The 20,726-nt window shown below is 35.6% G+C and overlaps 1 protein-coding gene across 2 annotated transcripts in view; it reads right to left on the bottom strand.

Annotated features, from left to right (window-relative positions):
• Nucleotides 1-20,170, bottom strand: part of mle (dosage compensation regulator mle) — a 28,924-nt gene extending 8,754 nt beyond the window's left edge. The window contains exons 1-12 of one of the 2 annotated variants that reach the window (XM_085960780.1): nucleotides 19,955-20,170; nucleotides 17,522-17,778; nucleotides 14,801-15,075; nucleotides 11,259-11,509; nucleotides 8,030-8,292; nucleotides 7,596-7,718; nucleotides 7,015-7,163; nucleotides 5,970-6,247; nucleotides 5,029-5,276; nucleotides 4,301-4,531; nucleotides 2,487-2,642; nucleotides 335-465 (exon numbers count right to left, since the gene is read on the bottom strand). In XM_085960780.1, the coding sequence (XP_085816906.1) occupies nucleotides 335-465; nucleotides 2,487-2,642; nucleotides 4,301-4,531; nucleotides 5,029-5,276; nucleotides 5,970-6,247; nucleotides 7,015-7,163; nucleotides 7,596-7,718; nucleotides 8,030-8,292; nucleotides 11,259-11,509; nucleotides 14,801-15,075; nucleotides 17,522-17,778; nucleotides 19,955-20,033 (2,441 nt within the window). In that variant the 5' untranslated portion in view covers nucleotides 20,034-20,170. Of the gene's footprint in view, nucleotides 1-334; nucleotides 466-2,486; nucleotides 2,643-4,300; nucleotides 4,532-5,028; nucleotides 5,277-5,969; nucleotides 6,248-7,014; nucleotides 7,164-7,595; nucleotides 7,719-8,029; nucleotides 8,293-11,258; nucleotides 11,510-12,605; nucleotides 12,779-14,800; nucleotides 15,076-17,521; nucleotides 17,779-19,954 lie in introns of those variants that run through there. The other variant, XM_085960781.1, reaches the window with a different exon arrangement.
• Between the last annotated feature and the right edge of the window lie 556 nt (nucleotides 20,171-20,726).

The following is a 20,726-nucleotide window of genomic DNA, read 5'->3' as shown; positions in this document are numbered from 1 at the left end:
AATTATAATCATTCGGAAGATGGGGATCACATTATTATTATGCAAAATTTTTCAAAGAAACAGTACGCTGTGGCTCAGCGATTTTCAAACTTCATTGTTTCACAGTGCTATTAGAGCATAAAGAAGCTTTCACGGTGCCCTAAAAAAGTGTATGTTCTCAGCTGTTTATTGAGAGTCACATTCGGTTTTTTTTTAATTTTTTAGTTTAGTTATATCCGAGTATTTTTTTGAGTATAGTTTTTCGTAATATATTTTTGTGTCCACCGCGTGTTCTTCCTCCTTCTTTCCTCGACATTTCGGGCTCGTTGCAGATACCATTCTACCATTATATTACCTAAGGGCCAGTTCATGCAACGGTGTCCTGAACATCTCAGGAGTCTGATGCTCGTCCAGCCGATGGAAACGCGCCTGGGAGCAGAGGGTGAAGCAAAAACCAGGACGGACACGCCCCGCACGACCTTTGCGCTATTTCCAATCAAAAAACAAATTCATATTGGTATTGTGACCATACCGAAGCTCGATTCAATATAAATAAAAAGGATTTCATGTTATACACATTTCGTCGCTATAGGATTGGTTTGTCGAATATCCGTTTTTGTAGAAATCGACCTTTGAATGCAGAATGATTTTTTGTACCTAAATGGACCAGAACCGTCCTTTTCTTTAAATTGCTTTGTAATGAAAACAGCATTCATATGCTGTAAAAACAACAATTTAAATACCTTCATGTATTTAAATATAGGATAATCAAATTTGTTTTTCGTCTTCTGAACATTTGACATTTGGTCTATTCGACAAACCAATCCTACAGCGACGATTTGTTTTCTAGAATAATCAACGTTTTCTTAGGTTTTAAAGAGATACATTAGACCAGGGGTTCCCAACCCCGTGGGCGCCATGGTTACGATTCGTATGTGCCCGCCACTATTCGACAGAGACAGAATTTTCACGCTAGCCTGACACACGCAATTGAACAATTCAACAATTTGAAGATAGATTTTTGCAGTTTACAGATATCGAGCCAATTGTTTCCTTCTGTATCAATCCTTTTACTTGCCAAATAAATGTAATGGAAATGGCCGCATGTATTGCAGATTTTGTTCAAGGTAAGACAGAAGAACTAGAGTTAGAAATTTTGGAGCTTAAGAATGATATTTTGCTTAAATCCTTAATATCAGAGGACTTTTGGAATACAGTGGACAGAGAAAAGTTCCCATTTTCGAAAAAAGCGGCATATAAAATTGAATCATTTTTCGGTTCGACATATTTATGCGAATCATTGTTTTCAAACATGAACTTAATAAAATCAAGATATAGATCTCGACTCACCGATGAGCATCTTTATGATTGTTTGCTAACAGGATTATCGTCATACTCTCCTAATTATGAGGCACTGGCCAATGATATGCAATGCCAAAGATCACATTGACATATTGATATTCTATTTTTTTATAAAATGTTTTCTTTGTATTTGTGTTTTTTGTTTACGTTTCGTAAATACATTTCTCTGTGTGTATGCAATTTAAATAATAGTTTTATTATTTTGAAACATTTTTGTTTATTATTTATTAATAAATTATGAATATAAGAAAATAAATTATGGGAAAATGGGAAGTTATGGAAGGAGTTTGTCGATTAAAAATAGGTGGTGCCCGCCACCCTACCGATATTTTATAATGTGCTCTAGAGTACAAAAAGGTTGGGAACCCCTGCATTAGACCATACATTCCCATATTAAAAGCTTTGAATTTAAAAAATATTCATTTCACTTTTTGATGTTTTTATATACTTACATAATATAAGGATGAATTAAATTGAATGCTTCGTATTATGTTGTATGATGTCTTTAGTAGAACTACTGTAACACTACACCTGCAGCCATGTTAGCAGAATAGGACAACAGTGCTATAGACATGGATGTAGATTGGCGATAATGACCTTTGTTACTAGATAAACTGGAACACCCAAAAACATACAATATTTTTTGAAAAAAATTGGTTTAGAGCAGGTCTCAAAACCCACATCAACTGGATTCTGGCCAATGTGCTGAACCAATTAAGACATCTGTGCCATACCTAATCATGACAGAATTAAAAATTTCTTTATCGCAATGGTCTCGAGAGGTATATATGGGAAGGGTGGTGCGGACTATTGAAAGCCTTCTTGTAATCTATAAAGCAGCAGACCAATGGACTGTTCTGCTTGTGGTTTTACTGGTGAAAACGTCAAAAGCTCTGGGTTTGGTCCGCACACGCTTGTCTGGGAAGGAAACCAGTCTAAAAGACATGTATTGTCAGGTCCCTTATTCTCATCAAGATGATGTATGCAAAGATCTTTTCGGAATGCCAATTAACGTGACGCCTCGTTAATTATGTAGGTCACCTTTTGTGAAGAGTGACTACTTCATTGTTCACCCAGTCCCTCAAACGGCAATCCTCTTCCTGCATGACGAGCTAGTAGTAAATAAAGTTACTGTTTTAGTATACCTGTTCAAGATTGGTTCTGCTGGCCCATACTGTGGCGTAACTGGTCATGTTGTTGTGTGAAGTGAAGAGTTTGGTGCGCGCTTTGCAAGAGTCTATCACAAACACGACATCGTTGATAGTGATCGAAGTCTCAGCCAAATTGGTGGACAGGATAACCTAACGCAATTAATAGAAAACAAATCTATGTAACAATTTGTAGTTCAAGTGGTAATTTCAAATATTACTTTGTATTGATAGTGTATCAAATTGTTTTATTTTTACATGAGACCTGTTTCGATTGCTCTGTAAACACTTTAATGTATGAGAATAAAAAATGTAAATTTGGCTTACATAATAAAAAAAAAAAAAAAATTCTCAGAAGTGTTTTTCAAAATTATGTATGTTTAATAAAAAAAATTATATCTTCGCTCATAAGCTGAGCATATGGGCCGGACCTCCACATAATGGAAGTTATATTAACCTTTTTACTGCCGGTAGGTGTATGTATGGCGGTACCTTGCACGCTGCGAATTGTATTGCAAAAATAAAAAATTTAAATCAATTTACATTTCAAGTGGTAAAAATGAATTCTGTTTTAATTCTGAATATGTGATGATATTCCCAATATATGTCGTTGGGTGTTCAACATATTTGTAAGTTTAAAATAATTGATTTACGTTAGTAAATTCCCGTTTAAAGCGGGACATACAAAGATGTCATTTGTGTATGAGCGGCGTTCCGTTCACGGAAAAGTTCGCGTCTTAAGACGTCATTGGCAGCCATCGGTTAAGAGACTTCTTCCGACGAATGATTTTCGGTTATTCACTCAAACCAAAAAGTCCTTGCTCTAAATGAAAAACATATTGAAAAAATAAAATGTAAATTTGGCAGACATGGGTTTCGAACCAATGACTTATGGCTTCGAAGACAGACGCTCTGCCAACATTCCACCGCAGGCAATATATGGGCTTTATGCAATATTGATAGCAATTTTATAAAACTCTAATGTGTGTATTAAATTTAATCCTTCTTCTTGTAAGTGAAGGCTGACAGCCATATTTATTGATACCACACGTTTTCTGCACCTAATCTATGGAGTTCAGCCAGGATTGCCTACTTCTTTCACTTCAGTGCATCTATTCTATACACAAGACTGCTATCGGCGGCTATCGAGGGTAGTTTTTCATATGTTTGTATCGAATTATTATAATTGTTACAATAAGTTAGCCATCTAAACAGTCAAAACTGTCTATCTCGCTCTAAAATTTAGCACACCCAAGAGAGGTGCTGTTAAAACATAGCACTTATTGTAACAATTACAACTAAAGTGCTAATACTTCGACACAAAACTACCCTCGATAGCTGCCGATAGCAGTCTTGTGTATAGAATAGATGCGCAGGAGTGTAATTTTTATTGAAATAATGATTTATGAGACATGCTATACAGTTATATGGGTCTATTCTATATTTATCGACCGCTAAAGTGATAAATATTATCAAACTAAGGGTAGGTTTGTATCAAAATATTAGCACTTATTGTACACAATTACAGTAAGTTGGTTTTTATTGTAATTGTTACAATAAGTGCTAATAATACTTTGATACAAACCTACCCTAAGATTGATACTATTTATCACTTTAGTGGTCGATAAGTATAGAATAGACCCAATGATCTATGAATGACAAATAGTTAATTACAAATAATAGGATTGATAAAAATTAGAACAAGAAACAATTACATAGGTTATTAACATTCATAGCACATAAAAATTTAAGAAACCATATATTCAGCCGAAAGTGAACTGCAAGATCCTGAAAGCTCTATTATGATTTACCTTGGTAACGTCCGGCGGAGGAACTAAGAAAACTTTCTTCTGATCTTCTCTCGGCAGTTGGGAATGGAGCGGTAGAATTTCATAATTCCGTCCGCCAAATAACTGGTGATTCTGCAGAAACTTCATAAGGGCGAAGATGAGATTCCAGCCAGGCAGGAAGATCAAGACGGCTCCGCTCACATTCAAGGATTTGATGTACATCAGAATTGATTCAACTAATTCGAAACTAACCTAGAAAAAAATAACGGAAACAGAATAAATTAATACAATCTCACTTATCCAGACCCTGACCTTGCAGATTATTCTGAATTCAGAATAAATGCATGGTAAAAGTTGCTCATAGAAAAAATTCTAAAAGTAAATAAGGTTGTTTGTTGTTTTATCCATGCTTGATTTTATTTGTATCCCCGTGGTTGATAAAAAAAAGGTAAAACATTAAATTATAACAGAAAACTATTAAAATAAACAACTGCAGTATAATATGTTGATTTAACAGTCAATTAACCAATATTGATTTCCAAATACATTTTACAAGAAATATTTATTGTGCAACCTTTTCCAACAATTTTAATTATAATAATAAATAACAAAATACGAATTTCGAATTACAGATATTCAAAAATTTTGATTTACAGCGAAATTCAAATCATCCATGTTTATATCAACGATGTTTTACTGTACTATAGTTTTATACTCAGGGTGTGTAAAAGTATATTAATATTGCTTACGTCCTTCTCACTCATTTTACTCATGGCGTTCCGGGTCTGGTCTGAGTATCCGTTTCCAAGAGCCATTTTGTTAAGGTCCTCTTCCGGCTCGTCATTGCCAACATTTTTGTCGTCATCTTCATCATCATCTCCGCCGCCACCGCCCCCTCCTCGTTTTCTTTTCCTCGTATCGAGAGGCGGCACAAACTGACACATCTGTACGCAGTCCTCTAAGAAGTACTGATCCACTGGAAACATGCGACCAGGAACTGGAAGATTTGAAAATCATTTATTGAAAAGAAAGTTGTTGAAGAAAGTGTCTAGATATAATATTTACTATTATATTCTTTGTGAATACTATTAATTTCAAAAATTGCAATTGAAATAGGACAATTCATACACGCATTTCATGTCAAAATTGAGTGAGTGCCCCCTGCATGGGCGGAAGAAAGGTAATTAAAAATATCTTGATTGTGATATATATTATTTTTGTAAGGGGTTTGAGTATTGGTACATTTCCTAGGGGTACGAAGCATAAAGAAGATTGGGAGCCCCTATTCTATGCAGATGCATCTTCTATACTTATATCATAATATGAAAATGAAGCTGAAAAAAGGGTTACTTAAGTTAATGATTATATTAGCAAGATTCAAACTAGTGTACTGGGATTTATATGCCAGGGCCATGCCAAGATAAATAATAGTGTTACGAGCTTAAAAATACTATGTCTAGATGACCAATCACAAATAACCATATGCATGTAATCAACAGCAGACTGCCATATTCTTTATATTTACATTTAACACTGCCTCTGTTGTTGCACAGAATATTAATTTTTCTATAAATACCAATTCAACTATACACACAATGTGTTGTAATACAAAAAGTTCGAATTACTCTCTCTATTATGGCATTTCAATATTTTTATTCTTTTAGTTATCATTTATTTATTTATTACAAACCTTCCAACACTGGACAATCCCCAAAGTAACGGCTGAAGAGTGTCGTGTCAACGGTGGCACTCATCAAAACGACCCTTAGATCGGGGTAAGTGTGGACCATGTCCCTCAGCAAGACGAGCACAAAGTCTGTGCCGACGTCGCGCTCGTGGATCTCATCGACCAGAACGTGCGACACTCCACGCAGACCATTTTCCAGGCGACGTAGGAGAACTCCCACCGTGCAGAACATCACCGATGCATATGGACGGGGTGAGACTGATTCAAACCGGACAGAGTACCTATAATATATTGAAAATGAATACTATCAATTAGTTCAAAGTGCAGAAACAATATTATAATAATTTTCATCAGGGTTAATCGTCGGTTCGGTTAACACGACCCCAGTAAATCTATCCACTCAATCGGCGGATAAACATACCACATAAGCGTAAGGTTCAATAGTTTTGACAGAAAATATGACATAGTTAGAGAGACACTGAGGGAGAGAAAACAATACAATAGGCTTCATGTAAGAGCAGTCGGAAATAATAACGGAAACAATAATTAAATTAACCCAATGTAATTCATAGACAGTCCGACGATGGCCACGCGGCTTAAGCGTCGCCCTATAGCGTCATGGGTCCCAGGTTCGAATCCTGGGTCTGGCAAGTACACATATTGTTTTCAATTTGTGTATGAGCCAAAGTATGGACCTAATAGGTTGAGCAAGTGGCTGACATCTATTTCTCGTAAAAACAAAATCTGTTAATATAAACCTTCACGCTGTGGAGGCCCATGTGATCTTATTAGGATCGGACATGGTCGAAAAAAAAAAATCATAGAAGAAATCGCAATCCGCGCAATTTCAAGGTTAAGTTGTTCTACTATAGTACATCATATTTTATAAATATTTTTATCATTATAATGTATTTTGATCATTTCTTTAAAAGTTGAGGAGTATCTCTATTCGTATTATGACATGTGTTAATCGAGCTCCATTAAAAGTAATGATCAGTAGTAATGAGGATCTACTGTAAACTTGTTGTATAGGAGTAAAGTTGCCAACCCAATAGTCTGGCCGAGGTCCTCGCATCTCTCGTTGGCTACCCTCTCGGCCACGGACACAGCGGAGATCCTCCTGGGCTGCGTCACACAGATGTTGCACCAGGCCCCCTGACCACTCGCTATGTAGTCATCCAAGATGAACTGGCACACCTGACATAGACACGGAGTATTCAAACTTTAGTAAAACAAATTAGCACTCTCATGGTTATAATAATGTAAACATTGCATTTGACTGTATAATCATTATGACAGTCATCTTTATGGCTCACAACATATAAAAAAAACTGTTAGCAGTAATGAAAAATCAATATTCACAACACTTGTTCTGCAACATAGTAGAACAATGAAGTAAAAACGCCATAGAGCAACAAGTGTCAGCATAAAAGGCGCCTTTTACTTGAGGATACGCAGGCCATTTGGGGGATTTTATCATGTTTTCTTATATTACTGAGATTACAATATAATTTTTTTAGGGGGGGGTGCGAGTTAAGATATTTACACATCACTTACAGTATAATTAATAGATTGTGTTTTTAAAGAAGTATACATGGATATGAAGAGTACATTGGGTCGGTAATATACCTGTGTTGTCTTTCCGCAGCCAGTGTTTCCTCTGATAATGGTGACAGGGTTGTCGTTCATGGTCTCCATGATCTGCGATCGCATCTTGAATACCGGTAACTGCTCACGTTCACTGATACTCTCCTATAAATCAATAATATCACATGTCATGGTCATGTTGCTTTTCATTTACCCGATAATTAGGATCATTCAATAGTATTAATAGGTAGTCAATAATAAAGCGGGATGAAAGTTACAGCACCTATGGCCCAAATTTTTGAAATAAGCAATACAGTAAAACCACATTAATACGAACACTGTAAATCGAAATATTTGCTAAAATTCATAAAATTTATTTATTGCAATTTCCACTAATTTTGACAAATTAACCATAATTGATATAAATCTGAAAGACGACAGAAACGATGATACAAAAATGCAAGACGTATTCTTACCGCCAAGAGGGTGCTATTTTGCATCTTATCCCTGTACTCCTGCATCAGCTGCTCACTCAAATCCTCCAGCGTAGCATTGGCCAACGGTCCTTCATCAATGTTGCAATTCATCCAGGGATTCCAGTTGGGGGCGGGAGGGGACCACGGGACAACTCCGGCTGGCTCCGGCTTGACGTTCAACATCTGCCTGACCGCCGCCGGCTGGATGATAGTTTGGGGTTCCTGCGAGGACGCATTCACTTCCACAACCTCTGCACCCAGAGCTGAACACAACACATACACATGATCTCATTAACACAAACTAAAAAAATTAACCCAGAAAAATGCATAATCTTACAGGCATGAAAACATTAAAGACAAGAATTTTCAAACTACGTTTTTTTCACTATACATTTTGCAAATAGTAACTTGATTTTCTTAACAAATATAAATAGATAAATAAACATCTGATCTCGCTTGGTCAAAAAATTTATATTTATTGAATACAAGTGTATTATGGGGGATTTCGGGTCCATCGTCATGACCTGATAACTGAGGATCGTGGTTGTCGAACAGCCTCTTCTATGGATTGATTTCTCTCCTTTCGGCATTCTACAATATGCAAGCCCTGTGTCAGTGAAACACACGAATTGGTTCAACCATCTGAGGTATCCCATGTGTGCTCCAAATGTTATGACAAGTCTAGAAAACAAGACGGCGAAGACCAGTGTTTCTCAAACTTTTTCATACCACGGCCCCCTAAATCAGAAAAATAAATCCAAGGCTCCCCTCACCGACAATTTTAGTCTTTGGTGACCAACAGTACTTTATTTAACATTAAGTACATTTTTATTAAAAATAAAAGCAAAAATTGAAAAAAATTAGGTTCAAATCTATTACAGCTACAGCCTACAAAAACAATTTAATGAGAGGGGGGTGATTGCATATTTTTACGTAATAAATCAATATCCGGTACAATGTTTGAAATGCTAATTCGCAGGGTTTGCTCCAAAGTCTACGTTGAAAGACACGACCTGTTTGTTTTTTATTACCAGTAATGATGAAAATGCAGTTTCGCATAGGTAGGTATGTTGTCGCATAAGGAAATATGATTAACAATGCTGCTTTTGTGATTGACAGATATTCTTGCTGTCACCTTATCCAAAATTCTGCAAGATTTCTTTCAGTAAATTCGACTTTAAGGGAATTATCTGATCTAATATCAACCAATTCTTCTTGAGCTGCCCACGTAATATGATCAAATTTTAAGGATTTAGCAACTGTTCTTATGCAATTGTACTTTTGGTATTCATTTAAGTTTGGGAAATATAATATGTTGAAAAATTGTTGTGATTTGACGATGTAATCAAGTCACTTTTAATCAAAGTAGAGAGTGATATTTCATTGGTGGTAAGACACTCTCAATCTAGCATGAAAACATGTCAGTGCATCCTTGATTAATACCATGAAGAAAGTTCTTTTTTCATTTCGTCTTCGTTTGATATTCAGAATTAAAATGTTTTTTTTTTTAGAATTATTAATAACCATGTCCTTGCTTTTTCGTACAAGGTGGTTGTTAGTAATTTTGAACCATCACAAACACCCAGACTTTGAGAAAAACACATAAATGTTTTTGTCATGACCTGGAATCGAACCCAGAACTCTCGGGTGGAAGGCCAGCGTCTTACCCACTGCACCACGAGAGCCGCCGACATCTTTTCTCTGAAGAGAAAGATTCAATTCAATTACTAATCCGCCAAATATGAAGCAAAACACATCCATTTTTCATGTCTAAAGTGGGAAGGAAAATCTGACCTTTGTCATGAAGGCATAGTTCATTACTAAGTTCTACAATTCTTATCCATATCGGGAAAAAAATGAGATCGTGTAAAAATTCGACCTCGAGATTTTGAGTGATTTGTATCAGGTATCGTCCAGTGATAACCACCTTATGATTTTTGTTTTTTTCAAAATATTTCACCGCTCCCTGGCAGAAGCTCCACGCCCCCTAGTTTGAGAAGTACTAGCGTAGACGACACAAACAGATAATAATGGTACTAATTATTATTACCGTTAGCTATGCGCATTCGATAACAAGGCGGACATGCAATAGAAAAATTTGCAAAGGTCATAAATATCATTAATCGTCATCTTATATAAAGTTCGTACCTTTTGTTTCATTTTCATTTAACGTTTATTATTGTTTTTTTTTATTATTTTTGGATTTACCAGGTTTGCAAGACACTTGACAATACTTTTATAAACACAGCTTTCCGATAAGCAGAATACATTTGAAGGGTAGGTACAAGGCAAAACTAGGCTCATTGCATTTATTTCATTTTTGAGATGACAATTTGTTCGACAGTGAGAGTGCTCAAGAATGGTATCATTAAGGCCTTCCGCTCACGAGAATACTCAAAAAAGATGAGACTGAAACTAAGATTCCAGCCATTATCTAGCTAATGTATTTCAATGGCGGCTTGCTCACAGCAAGACTGGCATCTCTCAGTTTGAAGACGTTTGCTACTTCAGTTTCCAGTCTACCATAAAACAGTGGTGCTAGTATCAGTAGATTCGATGAAAAATCATATTTTATTATCAAAATTGGTAGCACTGAACTGAACTGAACTGAACAAGCAATAATGAGTCAAGACGTCAAAAGTTAAAGATGGGCACACCGATTTTTAATTAAAAATTTGTGGCAGAAGTTGAGAAATACTCCTCCCTGTATAATTACAGACTGCCAGAATATTCTCATGAAGATATTACAGAAAAAAAGCTTAGAATGAAGTAGGAAAGACGGATTTGACAGTTTGAGGTTATGAGATTATTATTGCAAGTGGATTTCAGTAGCGCCGTGTGCGAAGCATCAGTCATTGGCCGGTTTATGAGTTCCATCAGCAACCCGTTCGTCGGATTTTGGTTCCTCTGTGAGCAAAAGGCCTTAAACTACCAAAAACGATTTCCTTGCTTCATAAATGAATGAAGAATGTGTAGTCAAGGCAAAAATCAACCATAGTTTATAAAACTGCAGAAAAACGTAGGAAATGGCCTTTATTACTTCTTTTCACTTTTATTATATTTCAAAATACATGAGAAATCAACACGTAAATTCTTTTAATCAATATTAAACCCATTTTCCAACCAATAACGATTTCATTCTTCTTTTTGCTCTCCTGTAAAATTATTATGTTGTCGATGAGCCTGTTTTTGCCGTGTACCCTTCATTTGGTATGTTGTTGATATTAACCTTGCAACGTATCTTGCAGCTCGTTGTCAAGCTCAGGGCTGATGGCGACGGGATACGGTTTCATCTGGTCTCCCGTCTTCTCCTTCTTGAGGGTGCCGCTGAACGGCTCGATGATGCCCAAGTGAAAGAGTTGCCTCACGAGAGAGAGCGCGCAGAACTTGGACGCCGTCTGCTTGTTAGATGCTGTCTCCCTGCCGGTAATTGTTCTACCCAATTGCTTGATGTAAAGACTCATCTCAGCGCAGAAACTCCTGGATATTTTTCAAAATCATATTTAATTTACATTTATTGTAAAGAGAAAAATATTGCATTAACTCTATGTACCCACAATGGGACTTAATTTATTGTCTTATCCGTAGGTATGTATTGTCCGGGTGTCAAAGTTATGAACTACAAAGCGACAACTAGGTGCGATGGCATAAGTGTTGCGATGCGAATATTGCGAGATATTAGTTCTCCAAACCTCAAGTTATAGTTGTTGGCCTTTCAAGTGATTTCATACAAGTGTCATACATGATTTTGGCTTTCAAACGTCAATGCCTTCAAATTATGACATTAATATTCTATTTTTCAAAGCTTACATTCATTATTAGAAATATTCCGGCCGTATATTGTCATTATGATGTGACAAATTATACAAAATGTTATAAAAAGTATGGTTTTTAAGATTTTGGCAGATAATGCAACGATCAGTTGACATAGAAAATATAGTTTTTTCATATTATAAATATTTCCTTACATTCTGGGAATTTATTTAACGGCCCACATGCTCAGCGTACGTCAAAATGGAGCTTTAATGCTATTTTCAAAGCATGATCCTGGACATTCCTTAAACGTTGTAGATAATCTATTTACATAATTTTGAAGCCTTATTATCCTTTATATTTATTTTAAACATTTGATGACTGCATAAAGTATTTTTATTACATAAAATAGTATTCTTTTAAACCTTTATATATAAAAATATATGCCCGGCATAGCGGGTCGACCAAGTACATGAAATAACACATATCACAAATTTGCTCTAATAGTAAAAAGTCACCTGCGACCCAATTTTGCTTGAAATATATTAAGATTTAAAAATGTCATTGTGCGATGCAATTTTTGAGTATTGTTTATCGATACTCGACTACTTCATGTTAGTAGTAGATGTACGTATTAAAAATGCGTCCCACTTCCTTTAACCTTAGGTAATGGGGCCCGCCAAATATTCTGGCCTGGCTCGCTTCAGGATGTGGGGGCCATGAGTACATGTACATGAAGCCTGAAATACTAAAGATCCGACGAAAAAGGCTAAAATCAATGATTTGTTAGTGTTATGTTTTAATTTATCTTCATTGTACTTACAAGTGTAATGACGGTGACAATCCGGCATCCATTACAAGATTCATTTACTACCCGCTGTTGGAAAGATAAACAAAACACACTTTGAGTCATTTAAAAATATTCAGCTTCTGTACTCCAACTTTCTGCACAAAAATAACTTTGTTGTAACACATTTAAAAAAGTCATTTTTGATAAAATATTCAACAAATATTAGTGAAAGTAAAGATGTATTTTGCGTAGTACGATTTCACAAAACCCACATTTAAAATAAATATGCTACGGATACTTCAAATATAATTATAATTTTGAACTAATGTTTCTGCAATCTCATCCAAAAAAATTGAAATATGGCGAATCCAGCGAACAATGTAAAACTTCAGAGCGCATATAATGAGATTTATTTTACATGAATCATAGTCAGGTCAGCAGCTCGGAAGATAGAGCAGTGAAAAGGCGTTATGTCAACTCCCACTTAAATCAACTTTTTTTTATTGATTTTCTCTAATATGAATATTTTCTGAAATAGGACTTACCTATTTCAAAATTATGTATTTGAAAATATGACATTATGATCAATATACAGTAAAACAAGAATCATTACCAAATGTGAACCCTGAACACAGACATTCGACTCAACACAGACATAGTCCCAACTCAGAAATGTCAATTAAGTTGCCTATACTCCCGCGCCAATGCAACATGGCGGTAGCCGCATGAACTAACAGTAACTTACATGCCATGAATAGTATAGGTTCTGTGTGGTCTGGTGGTGACTATTTGAATTACACCTTCAGTGAGATGTATGCTGAGAGCTACCAACTACGTGGCACGCACCAATAGATGTTTTTTCCAACCAACAATATTGTATTAATACTGTGTGCGTAGGTTACTTAAGTTACATATTGTGTTTTCTGATTGTCAACAAAATCACATCGACATGTTGCTGTCGTGTCGAGTTTGCGTGTGCCTTATGTAATCCGCACACAGAGAATCAACGCAATTTAATCTGAACTCAGAAAAATTAATCAAATTGGTATCCCAATCTTGTACATGACTTTTTCACAATGTCAATATCGACACAATTATCAAACACTCAAATTGGCACATTGAAAAAAATGTCATCAGAGAGAAAACCAGTGATTTTGCCAAACAAGACAAAAGTAGAAATATTGGGTAATACCAAAGATGTCGAAAATCTCCTTCTATAGAGATGCGAGGTTAAATGTATGAATTTGAAGCAAAAAAAGGACCACTGATTAGGGTAGCTACGAGTGACTTTGTACTGCTGGTTATTTGGAGGAGCTTCACATTACTGCTATGACATTTATTTGTCAATTTACAGGGCATATAAATCTGTCACGATGAGTAGATAAGCAGCCAATAATACTACGCTTCGGCATTATTATTTAATTGAAAAATTATGTAAAATTTGTGAAAAACCGTTTATAACCGTTAAAAACACTCCAGTAAGTAATCACAATGAACATAAAAAATGGTCACCATGGCGTATGTAAGAAAATCGGAATAGCAACTGAGCGATTTTAATATTAGTGGAGTTTACTAACATAACCATACTTCATACGCTTTAATATCTCATAATGTATAACACTCCTATTTATAGTCCAAATTCTTTGGATGAAACTGTTAATTAAAGATAACGTGACGATCGACCACCATTTCCATGCGACGCATTAGACAGATGGAATCAGCATCAACTTCAGTCGAAAACGACAGGCATGCCGAGTCGCTACTGATTTAGTTGCCAGCGCAAAACATTTTTCAATATAGTCAATTCTGTGTACATTAGTGGATTAAGTAGCATGTGTTTTGATGAGTTGCAGTTACATCCAGTCTGTCCATGTGAGACCGCTTATGTGGGTAATGTAACGTATCGTATTGGCAAAATATGTGAATAAATAAAAAATGCAGCAAAAATATCATATTAAATTGAAGACAATATATTTGCTTGTAACAAAAAATGTTTAAGCTGAATTATTTTAGACTCAAAAGTATTTTGTCTGCCTTTCTGTTCATATAGGTACAATATTCAAATTCTAATAAATAAATTATTCAATTTCATAATTTATTTATCAGTCATAAAGTTCATTATTCTATGATAGGCTAAACTGTTAATTTCTTGAAGAAATAATCATCGACAGCAAAATAATCAGCCACAAGAGCCGAGGCGGTAAGTGAATATCGAAACAAAATCAAACCGTGTGTGATCGGGTCCGACGGCCTTGTAAGAATAATCTGCGTTGAGCTTGTTGCTCTGCATGAACTGGTGAAGCTTGGACTTGGCGCTCTCGATAGTCCAGTTGCCGTGAATGGCTGCATTCACGTCCAGGTCTTCGGCCTCCTCCACCCGCTTGGCCTGCTGTATCCGGTCCATGTAGGTGAAGTGCTGACCGCCCTCACCTGACGGGCCCTCCGAGTTGTTGCCGCCCCAAGCGCGATACGCTTCGCCCATCTCGTTGGGACCCATGCCCGCCTAAATGAATGCATAACAAAACAATGTATCTAACCAGAAAAATACAACATACATGGATTTATAAAAAATAATAGAATTGAACAAAAATAGCAGTCTGCTAATTAGTGGTCATAATTTTCTGGTCAGTTTTGACATGTGTAATTAACCTTGTATTGTAGTTTGCTGTAAACTGACTTAAGAGCATACTTCAGTGAAACGGCAAATAGTTTTCAGCAATAGGTGGGACGTAATTTCGCATGCGTTGCCAGTTGGAGAGCGATAGTCGACCTGTGAGCACTTCAATTTGTTTTGTGATGGCGTCGGAGGAATTAATTAATTCTTAAATCGTGTAAAGATGACTAAAAACGTTACGTATTTACTCGAAAAACAAAACATGTCAATGAATATATTATTATTATTACTTAAATAACAATAAACATAACATTAATTGGACGCATGTTGAATTTTTATGACAAATCATATTTTGTTCGTCACGCGTCGTTTTCACAATCTGCGCTTCGCGTAGTCACGATCGTTTTAGACTATGCCTCAGCTGAAGTATAGCCTTAACTAAAAACCATTGGGGAACTGTATGAATTTTTCCATCGCAACTTGTCGCTGACTGAGGACCCATCCATGACACTCATCGTATTACTCTAGCTACACCAATTTGATTGCCCCTATTTCTTCCATTCTGTCTATTATTAAATAATAAGCTACACCACTGGCATATACAAAGGACGAAACTAATCTGTTTCCCCACCCCCGTTCTAGCTCAACATTCGATCTAAAAATTAAATTTTGCTGTTTGATATTTAACTTTAGTTAGGTATTGTTCTGAAGATAGGGTTGTCGGCCAAACAGCAGTCAACATAAATATTTCAAAATTAAAATGTAGTAAGTAAAACATTGTTTGAAAACTTGAAGCAAAATAAATAACCATTTTCACTCCTAAACAGAGCATATATGGGCCTTGTTATGGTTACCATTCAACCAACTGCAATGTGTCAAACACACATTGAAAAACATAAATGAGGCGCCGAGTGCCAAAGGAGCTCAAGCGCCAACTTTACGATTTTTGACATTTGAATGTAGGTTTTTTCTATAAATCGATATGTATCATGCCACAAAGTCTTATCGCTCAAATAATTATAGATATTTTACAATGGAGATTTATTTTCTGTGGCATAATTGTTTTGGTCGTTATGTCGGCACGCCACAGAGGCTTATCCGCCATTATACTATGGAGAGCGCGAGACCAAAACAGCTGTCAGATTTGTCTTATTGAATATACGTTCTCAACAGTGATAAAAACTAAAAATGAGCTCAAAAAGAATTAGAAAAATAGCTTCGATGTGTGTTAAACCTGTAAACGAAGAAAATCGCGGTAAATTTAGCATGTTTTATCCGTTTTTCTTTCACATACGATGTTGTTTAAAATATTTTAGATTACTTTTGAAATATGGTTATTAACGTCATTTTAGCAATTATGTCCACTAAACGTTTACTTCCACGAAGGAAAATAACTCTTATTTCTAATTTCATCTTGTTTTATATCCAATTACGATTGATATATACTAAAAAAAGTATTTAAAAAATCACCCGAATCCTTAAGAAAAAATGATGGTGTTAAATTTGAATAATGCTTTTGTTATTTTGGCCAGTTTGGAGTAATGATTTAATTAAGTATTATTAATAATATTGGTTATATAGACGGTTATTACAAAAAAAAACAATCCAAAGGCTTTGAAATCATTGCTGTAATGGCAAAAACGTATTTAAAAAACGTATTTTAAACAAACTCATGTAACAATCATAACAAATTTGACCATTTTTTCAGTGTTTATTTGGCATAATAATTTTTTTTATATCAAAATGTTTTTTTATTGCTATCCAAACCCTTACATTAAAACATTTTTTTAAATGATTTATTTTTTTTTAATTAATGCACTTATTTGAATTTGAAAATGTTTATGCCACAGAAGCTTATGCAACAAAAAAAAGTATCAAGTGCCACCTTTTTTCATTTTTCTATATGCCAAAGAGGCTCAAACACCATTTTTTTTGGAATCCGATAGATATTTTTCATTAAATATTATTGCAAATAATACTTTGATTTTTTTTAAATTTGCTTTGCTTAAAAAATAATTGTCCATTTCAACATTCAAGTTTAAAATTAAAAAAATAAATTCACTGAAAACTTGTCGGCCATTTTGTACCACTTTTGTTAAATGGTGCTTGAGCTCCTTTGGCGCTCGGCGCCTCAAATATTTCAAATATTCAGAGACGGGCACTTTAATTATATGCAAGCATTATTTTGCTAAATCATGATTATTTTAGGAAAAATCTTTAAAAAAAAGTATATAATATCTGCTTACAATCGATCATATAAGTATGCCACCGGAATTTGAATACAGTAAATGGTTGCGAAGCACTGAATTAATGAATTGCATGAAGACGTACAAACCTGAAACACAGGCCTTTGGGGCTGAGAAAAATTGTTTGAATTTCCTTCTGCTGGAGCATTATTCGACGGTGTCCCAGCTACCATTCCCAATTCAGGGACATCATTGGCTGCCACATGACCTGATCTAACGAGGAAGCTGACAAAATCCCTTGCTGAATTGGTTTGGGCCTCTTTCTTCGTAGTGGAATTACCCACACCAACGTACGAATGTGAGCTCACGCGAACCTCACAGAGGAATCTTTGCCGATGTTTCGGACCTAAAAACAATGAAAATGTAAGTTGGTAAGTAGTAGCTTTTTTATGGAGATAGAGCTTTTTTGATATATTTAATAGCCTTAAGCTACCAGTCACATTAAGGCCTTTCGCTCATGGAGAAACTAAAATCCGATGAACCGGTTGCTGATGGAACTCATAAACTGGCCAATGACTGATGCTCCGCACACGGCGCCACTGAAACCCACTTGCAATAATAATCTCATATCTTCAAACTGTCAAACCCATTGTCTTTCTTACTTCATTCTAAGCTTTTTTCCGTGATAACTTTATAGGAATATTCTGGCAGCCTGTAAAGCCGCGTTGACACGATCCAAGTTGACTTGGACCGAGCGCATTCGTACGAGACATCTTCATACTAATTACTCCTATCCAAGCTGGCTTGGATGAGTAGGACGCGGTCCGAGTAGCTTGGATAGGAGTAATTTGTATGAAGCTGTCTCGTACGAGTGCGCTTGGATGGCACTTGGTCCGAGTGTACTTGGATCGTGGCAACGCGGCTTAATTATACACTTATAACTTATGTCACAAATTTTTAATTAAAAATCGGTTGCCCATCTTTAACTTTTGATGTCTTGACTTGTTCTTGCATGTTCACTTCAAGTCAGTGCTACCAATTTTGGTAAGAAAATATGATTGATATTGGCACCACTGTTTTATTCGAGACTGGAAACCGAGACTGGGAGACTAGCATGTCGCGTCTCTTCAGTTTAGTAGCAAACGTTTTGAAACTGAGAGATTCCAGTCTTGCCGTGAGCAAGCCGCCATTAAAATACATTAGCTAAATACTGGCTGGAATTTTAGTTTCATTCTCGTCTTTTTTAAGTATTCTCGTGAGCGGAAGGCCTATATGCATCAAAACAGATTTGCTAGAATGATATACAAAAACCATAAACGAGTAATATTTCATTAAGTAGTTCTCAATACAATATAGAAAATTAGGTTTTATCAATGACATATTTCGCGCGCCAACAGAATTCTTTCGAGTGCTACAAATGCTATTCAATTTATTTATTTTTTTAACATATTGTGGACATTACAAATAATAAGTTTAAGACGTTCACAACATGACATTTAGAAACAAAGATATATAAATATAACAGTATTACATAAAAAGAGATAGATCAGTAGATAAATTAGATAGGTACAAGGAAGTACACCGGATGAGTTAAGCAGACCCTATTTTGAGAATTTATAAAACAGCGTCCGCCTAAACTCATTCTCACATAGGTGGAATATATCAACACCCGAAGCAATTTCATTGAACATTGTTGTCGCCCTCCCAATTGGCATTACCAGTGGCAGGTTGGTTCTGCACCTTGGGAGAATAAACAACTGATGGTCTCTATTTATAAGATAGTTATCAGGGACACACAGGTCAACACTACCCAGAATGGCAGAGTTCTCATTTATACCTCGTATAAGTCGAAAAAAAAAAAAAGTTCGCCACTGTGCATACAGGTACTATGTAACGTCTTAAACCAAGACCAAGTTTAGACCATTATAAATCTGGGCGCAAAAACAAATTACACAATTATTAATTGTAAACTTTTGTTGCAACACAAATACATTTGTTTGAAACCCAATTCATGTTCAGACCTGCGCAAACGTTGCTATTAATTTTAATGTAATTTGCATAGTCCACATTTCATGAGACCACACATCGCTACTTACTATAAACACACACGTATTTGTTTGTCAGCGTATTTGCACATGTTACACACACAAAAACATATTATGTAAACAATTTTTGTAAAATGTTTACTTGTTTGCCGACAGGTGTATGTACTAGGCGTTAACAGTAAACACAATAATATAGAATAGGGTTGTTGAAATTGCTTAGTGTTGTAATTGAAAGAATAACAAAATAAGCTCCCCATTAATAGTCCACATTCTTTTCTGCTGGGTGTACATAATCTCATGTTGGATAGGCCGTTATTCCCTCCTGCACGATAGATAAAAGGATGCCGTACATTATCTCCCATTCGCAGACGAGCCTTCTTTCATTCGAGGATTTGCTTCCTCGCACAAAATAATATCGTTTCTACGTGGCGTAAAGCACATGAAAATCGTATTATTTTTTTTAAATTGAAAGTACTTTTACCGTCTAATTATAATATGAAAATAGAATACAATAATCTCCGACAGCTAGATACTCACCGGTAGCGCGGACTTCAAACTCTGGGTTCACCTTATTCTTCGCACACCAGGTGTGTAAGAATGACTTAAAATCTGCCATTTCAAAGATAGGTTTACATAAACAAGTAAATTGATGCTATTATTTAATATTGAGGGTTATCAAATATATTATGTTTGACAGTTCGCCAAAATGCCGAAAAAATACCGCATAATGGAGGACGATGGATGATCAGTGTTGCCATATTTTGAAAGTGGAATTATAGTACAAAGCCTCCAAAATTATAGTATTTGGGGATAAAATATAGTACGCGTTGTCATCTGTTGAAAATGAAAATTTTCCCAATTTTTTACAGTCGACTCGTTTTTTTCAAAATTATAGTTTTTTGGGCGTACTATACCTATTTTATATCGTACATAGTACGCGGACCAAAATTATAGTACAAATACTATAATTATAGTACGGTTGGCAACACTGTGGAGGATGTACAAAAATAGAGTTACCAGGATGCAGATTAAAACCGTTGATTATAAAGTTTGGTAAATTATTAATAGACAATATTTTTTAATTTATAATTAATTATTATTCGAATTTGACTTTGAAGTCCTTGAGATAGGGTTTGCTCTTTCTTCTTCGCGTGAGGTTATATTCCACTAATTTATTTTCCTTTTTCTTGTTGTTGGCCATTCCTCCCTTTTTATTTACTGGTCATACCCGCGCGTCCATTTTTCATGTAGGGAGTTTGGGACCCCTTTGTCTTCATTATCTCCAAGGATATCAAATTTCTTCTTCTTC

This window comes from Rhyacophila brunnea, unplaced genomic scaffold (assembly GCF_057557595.1).
Source record: "Rhyacophila brunnea isolate RB1 unplaced genomic scaffold, BYU_Rbru_1.0 scaffold_12, whole genome shotgun sequence".
Classification (NCBI taxonomy): Eukaryota; Metazoa; Arthropoda; class Insecta; order Trichoptera; family Rhyacophilidae; genus Rhyacophila; species Rhyacophila brunnea.
This window is presented reverse-complemented; position numbering and strand designations above follow the sequence as displayed.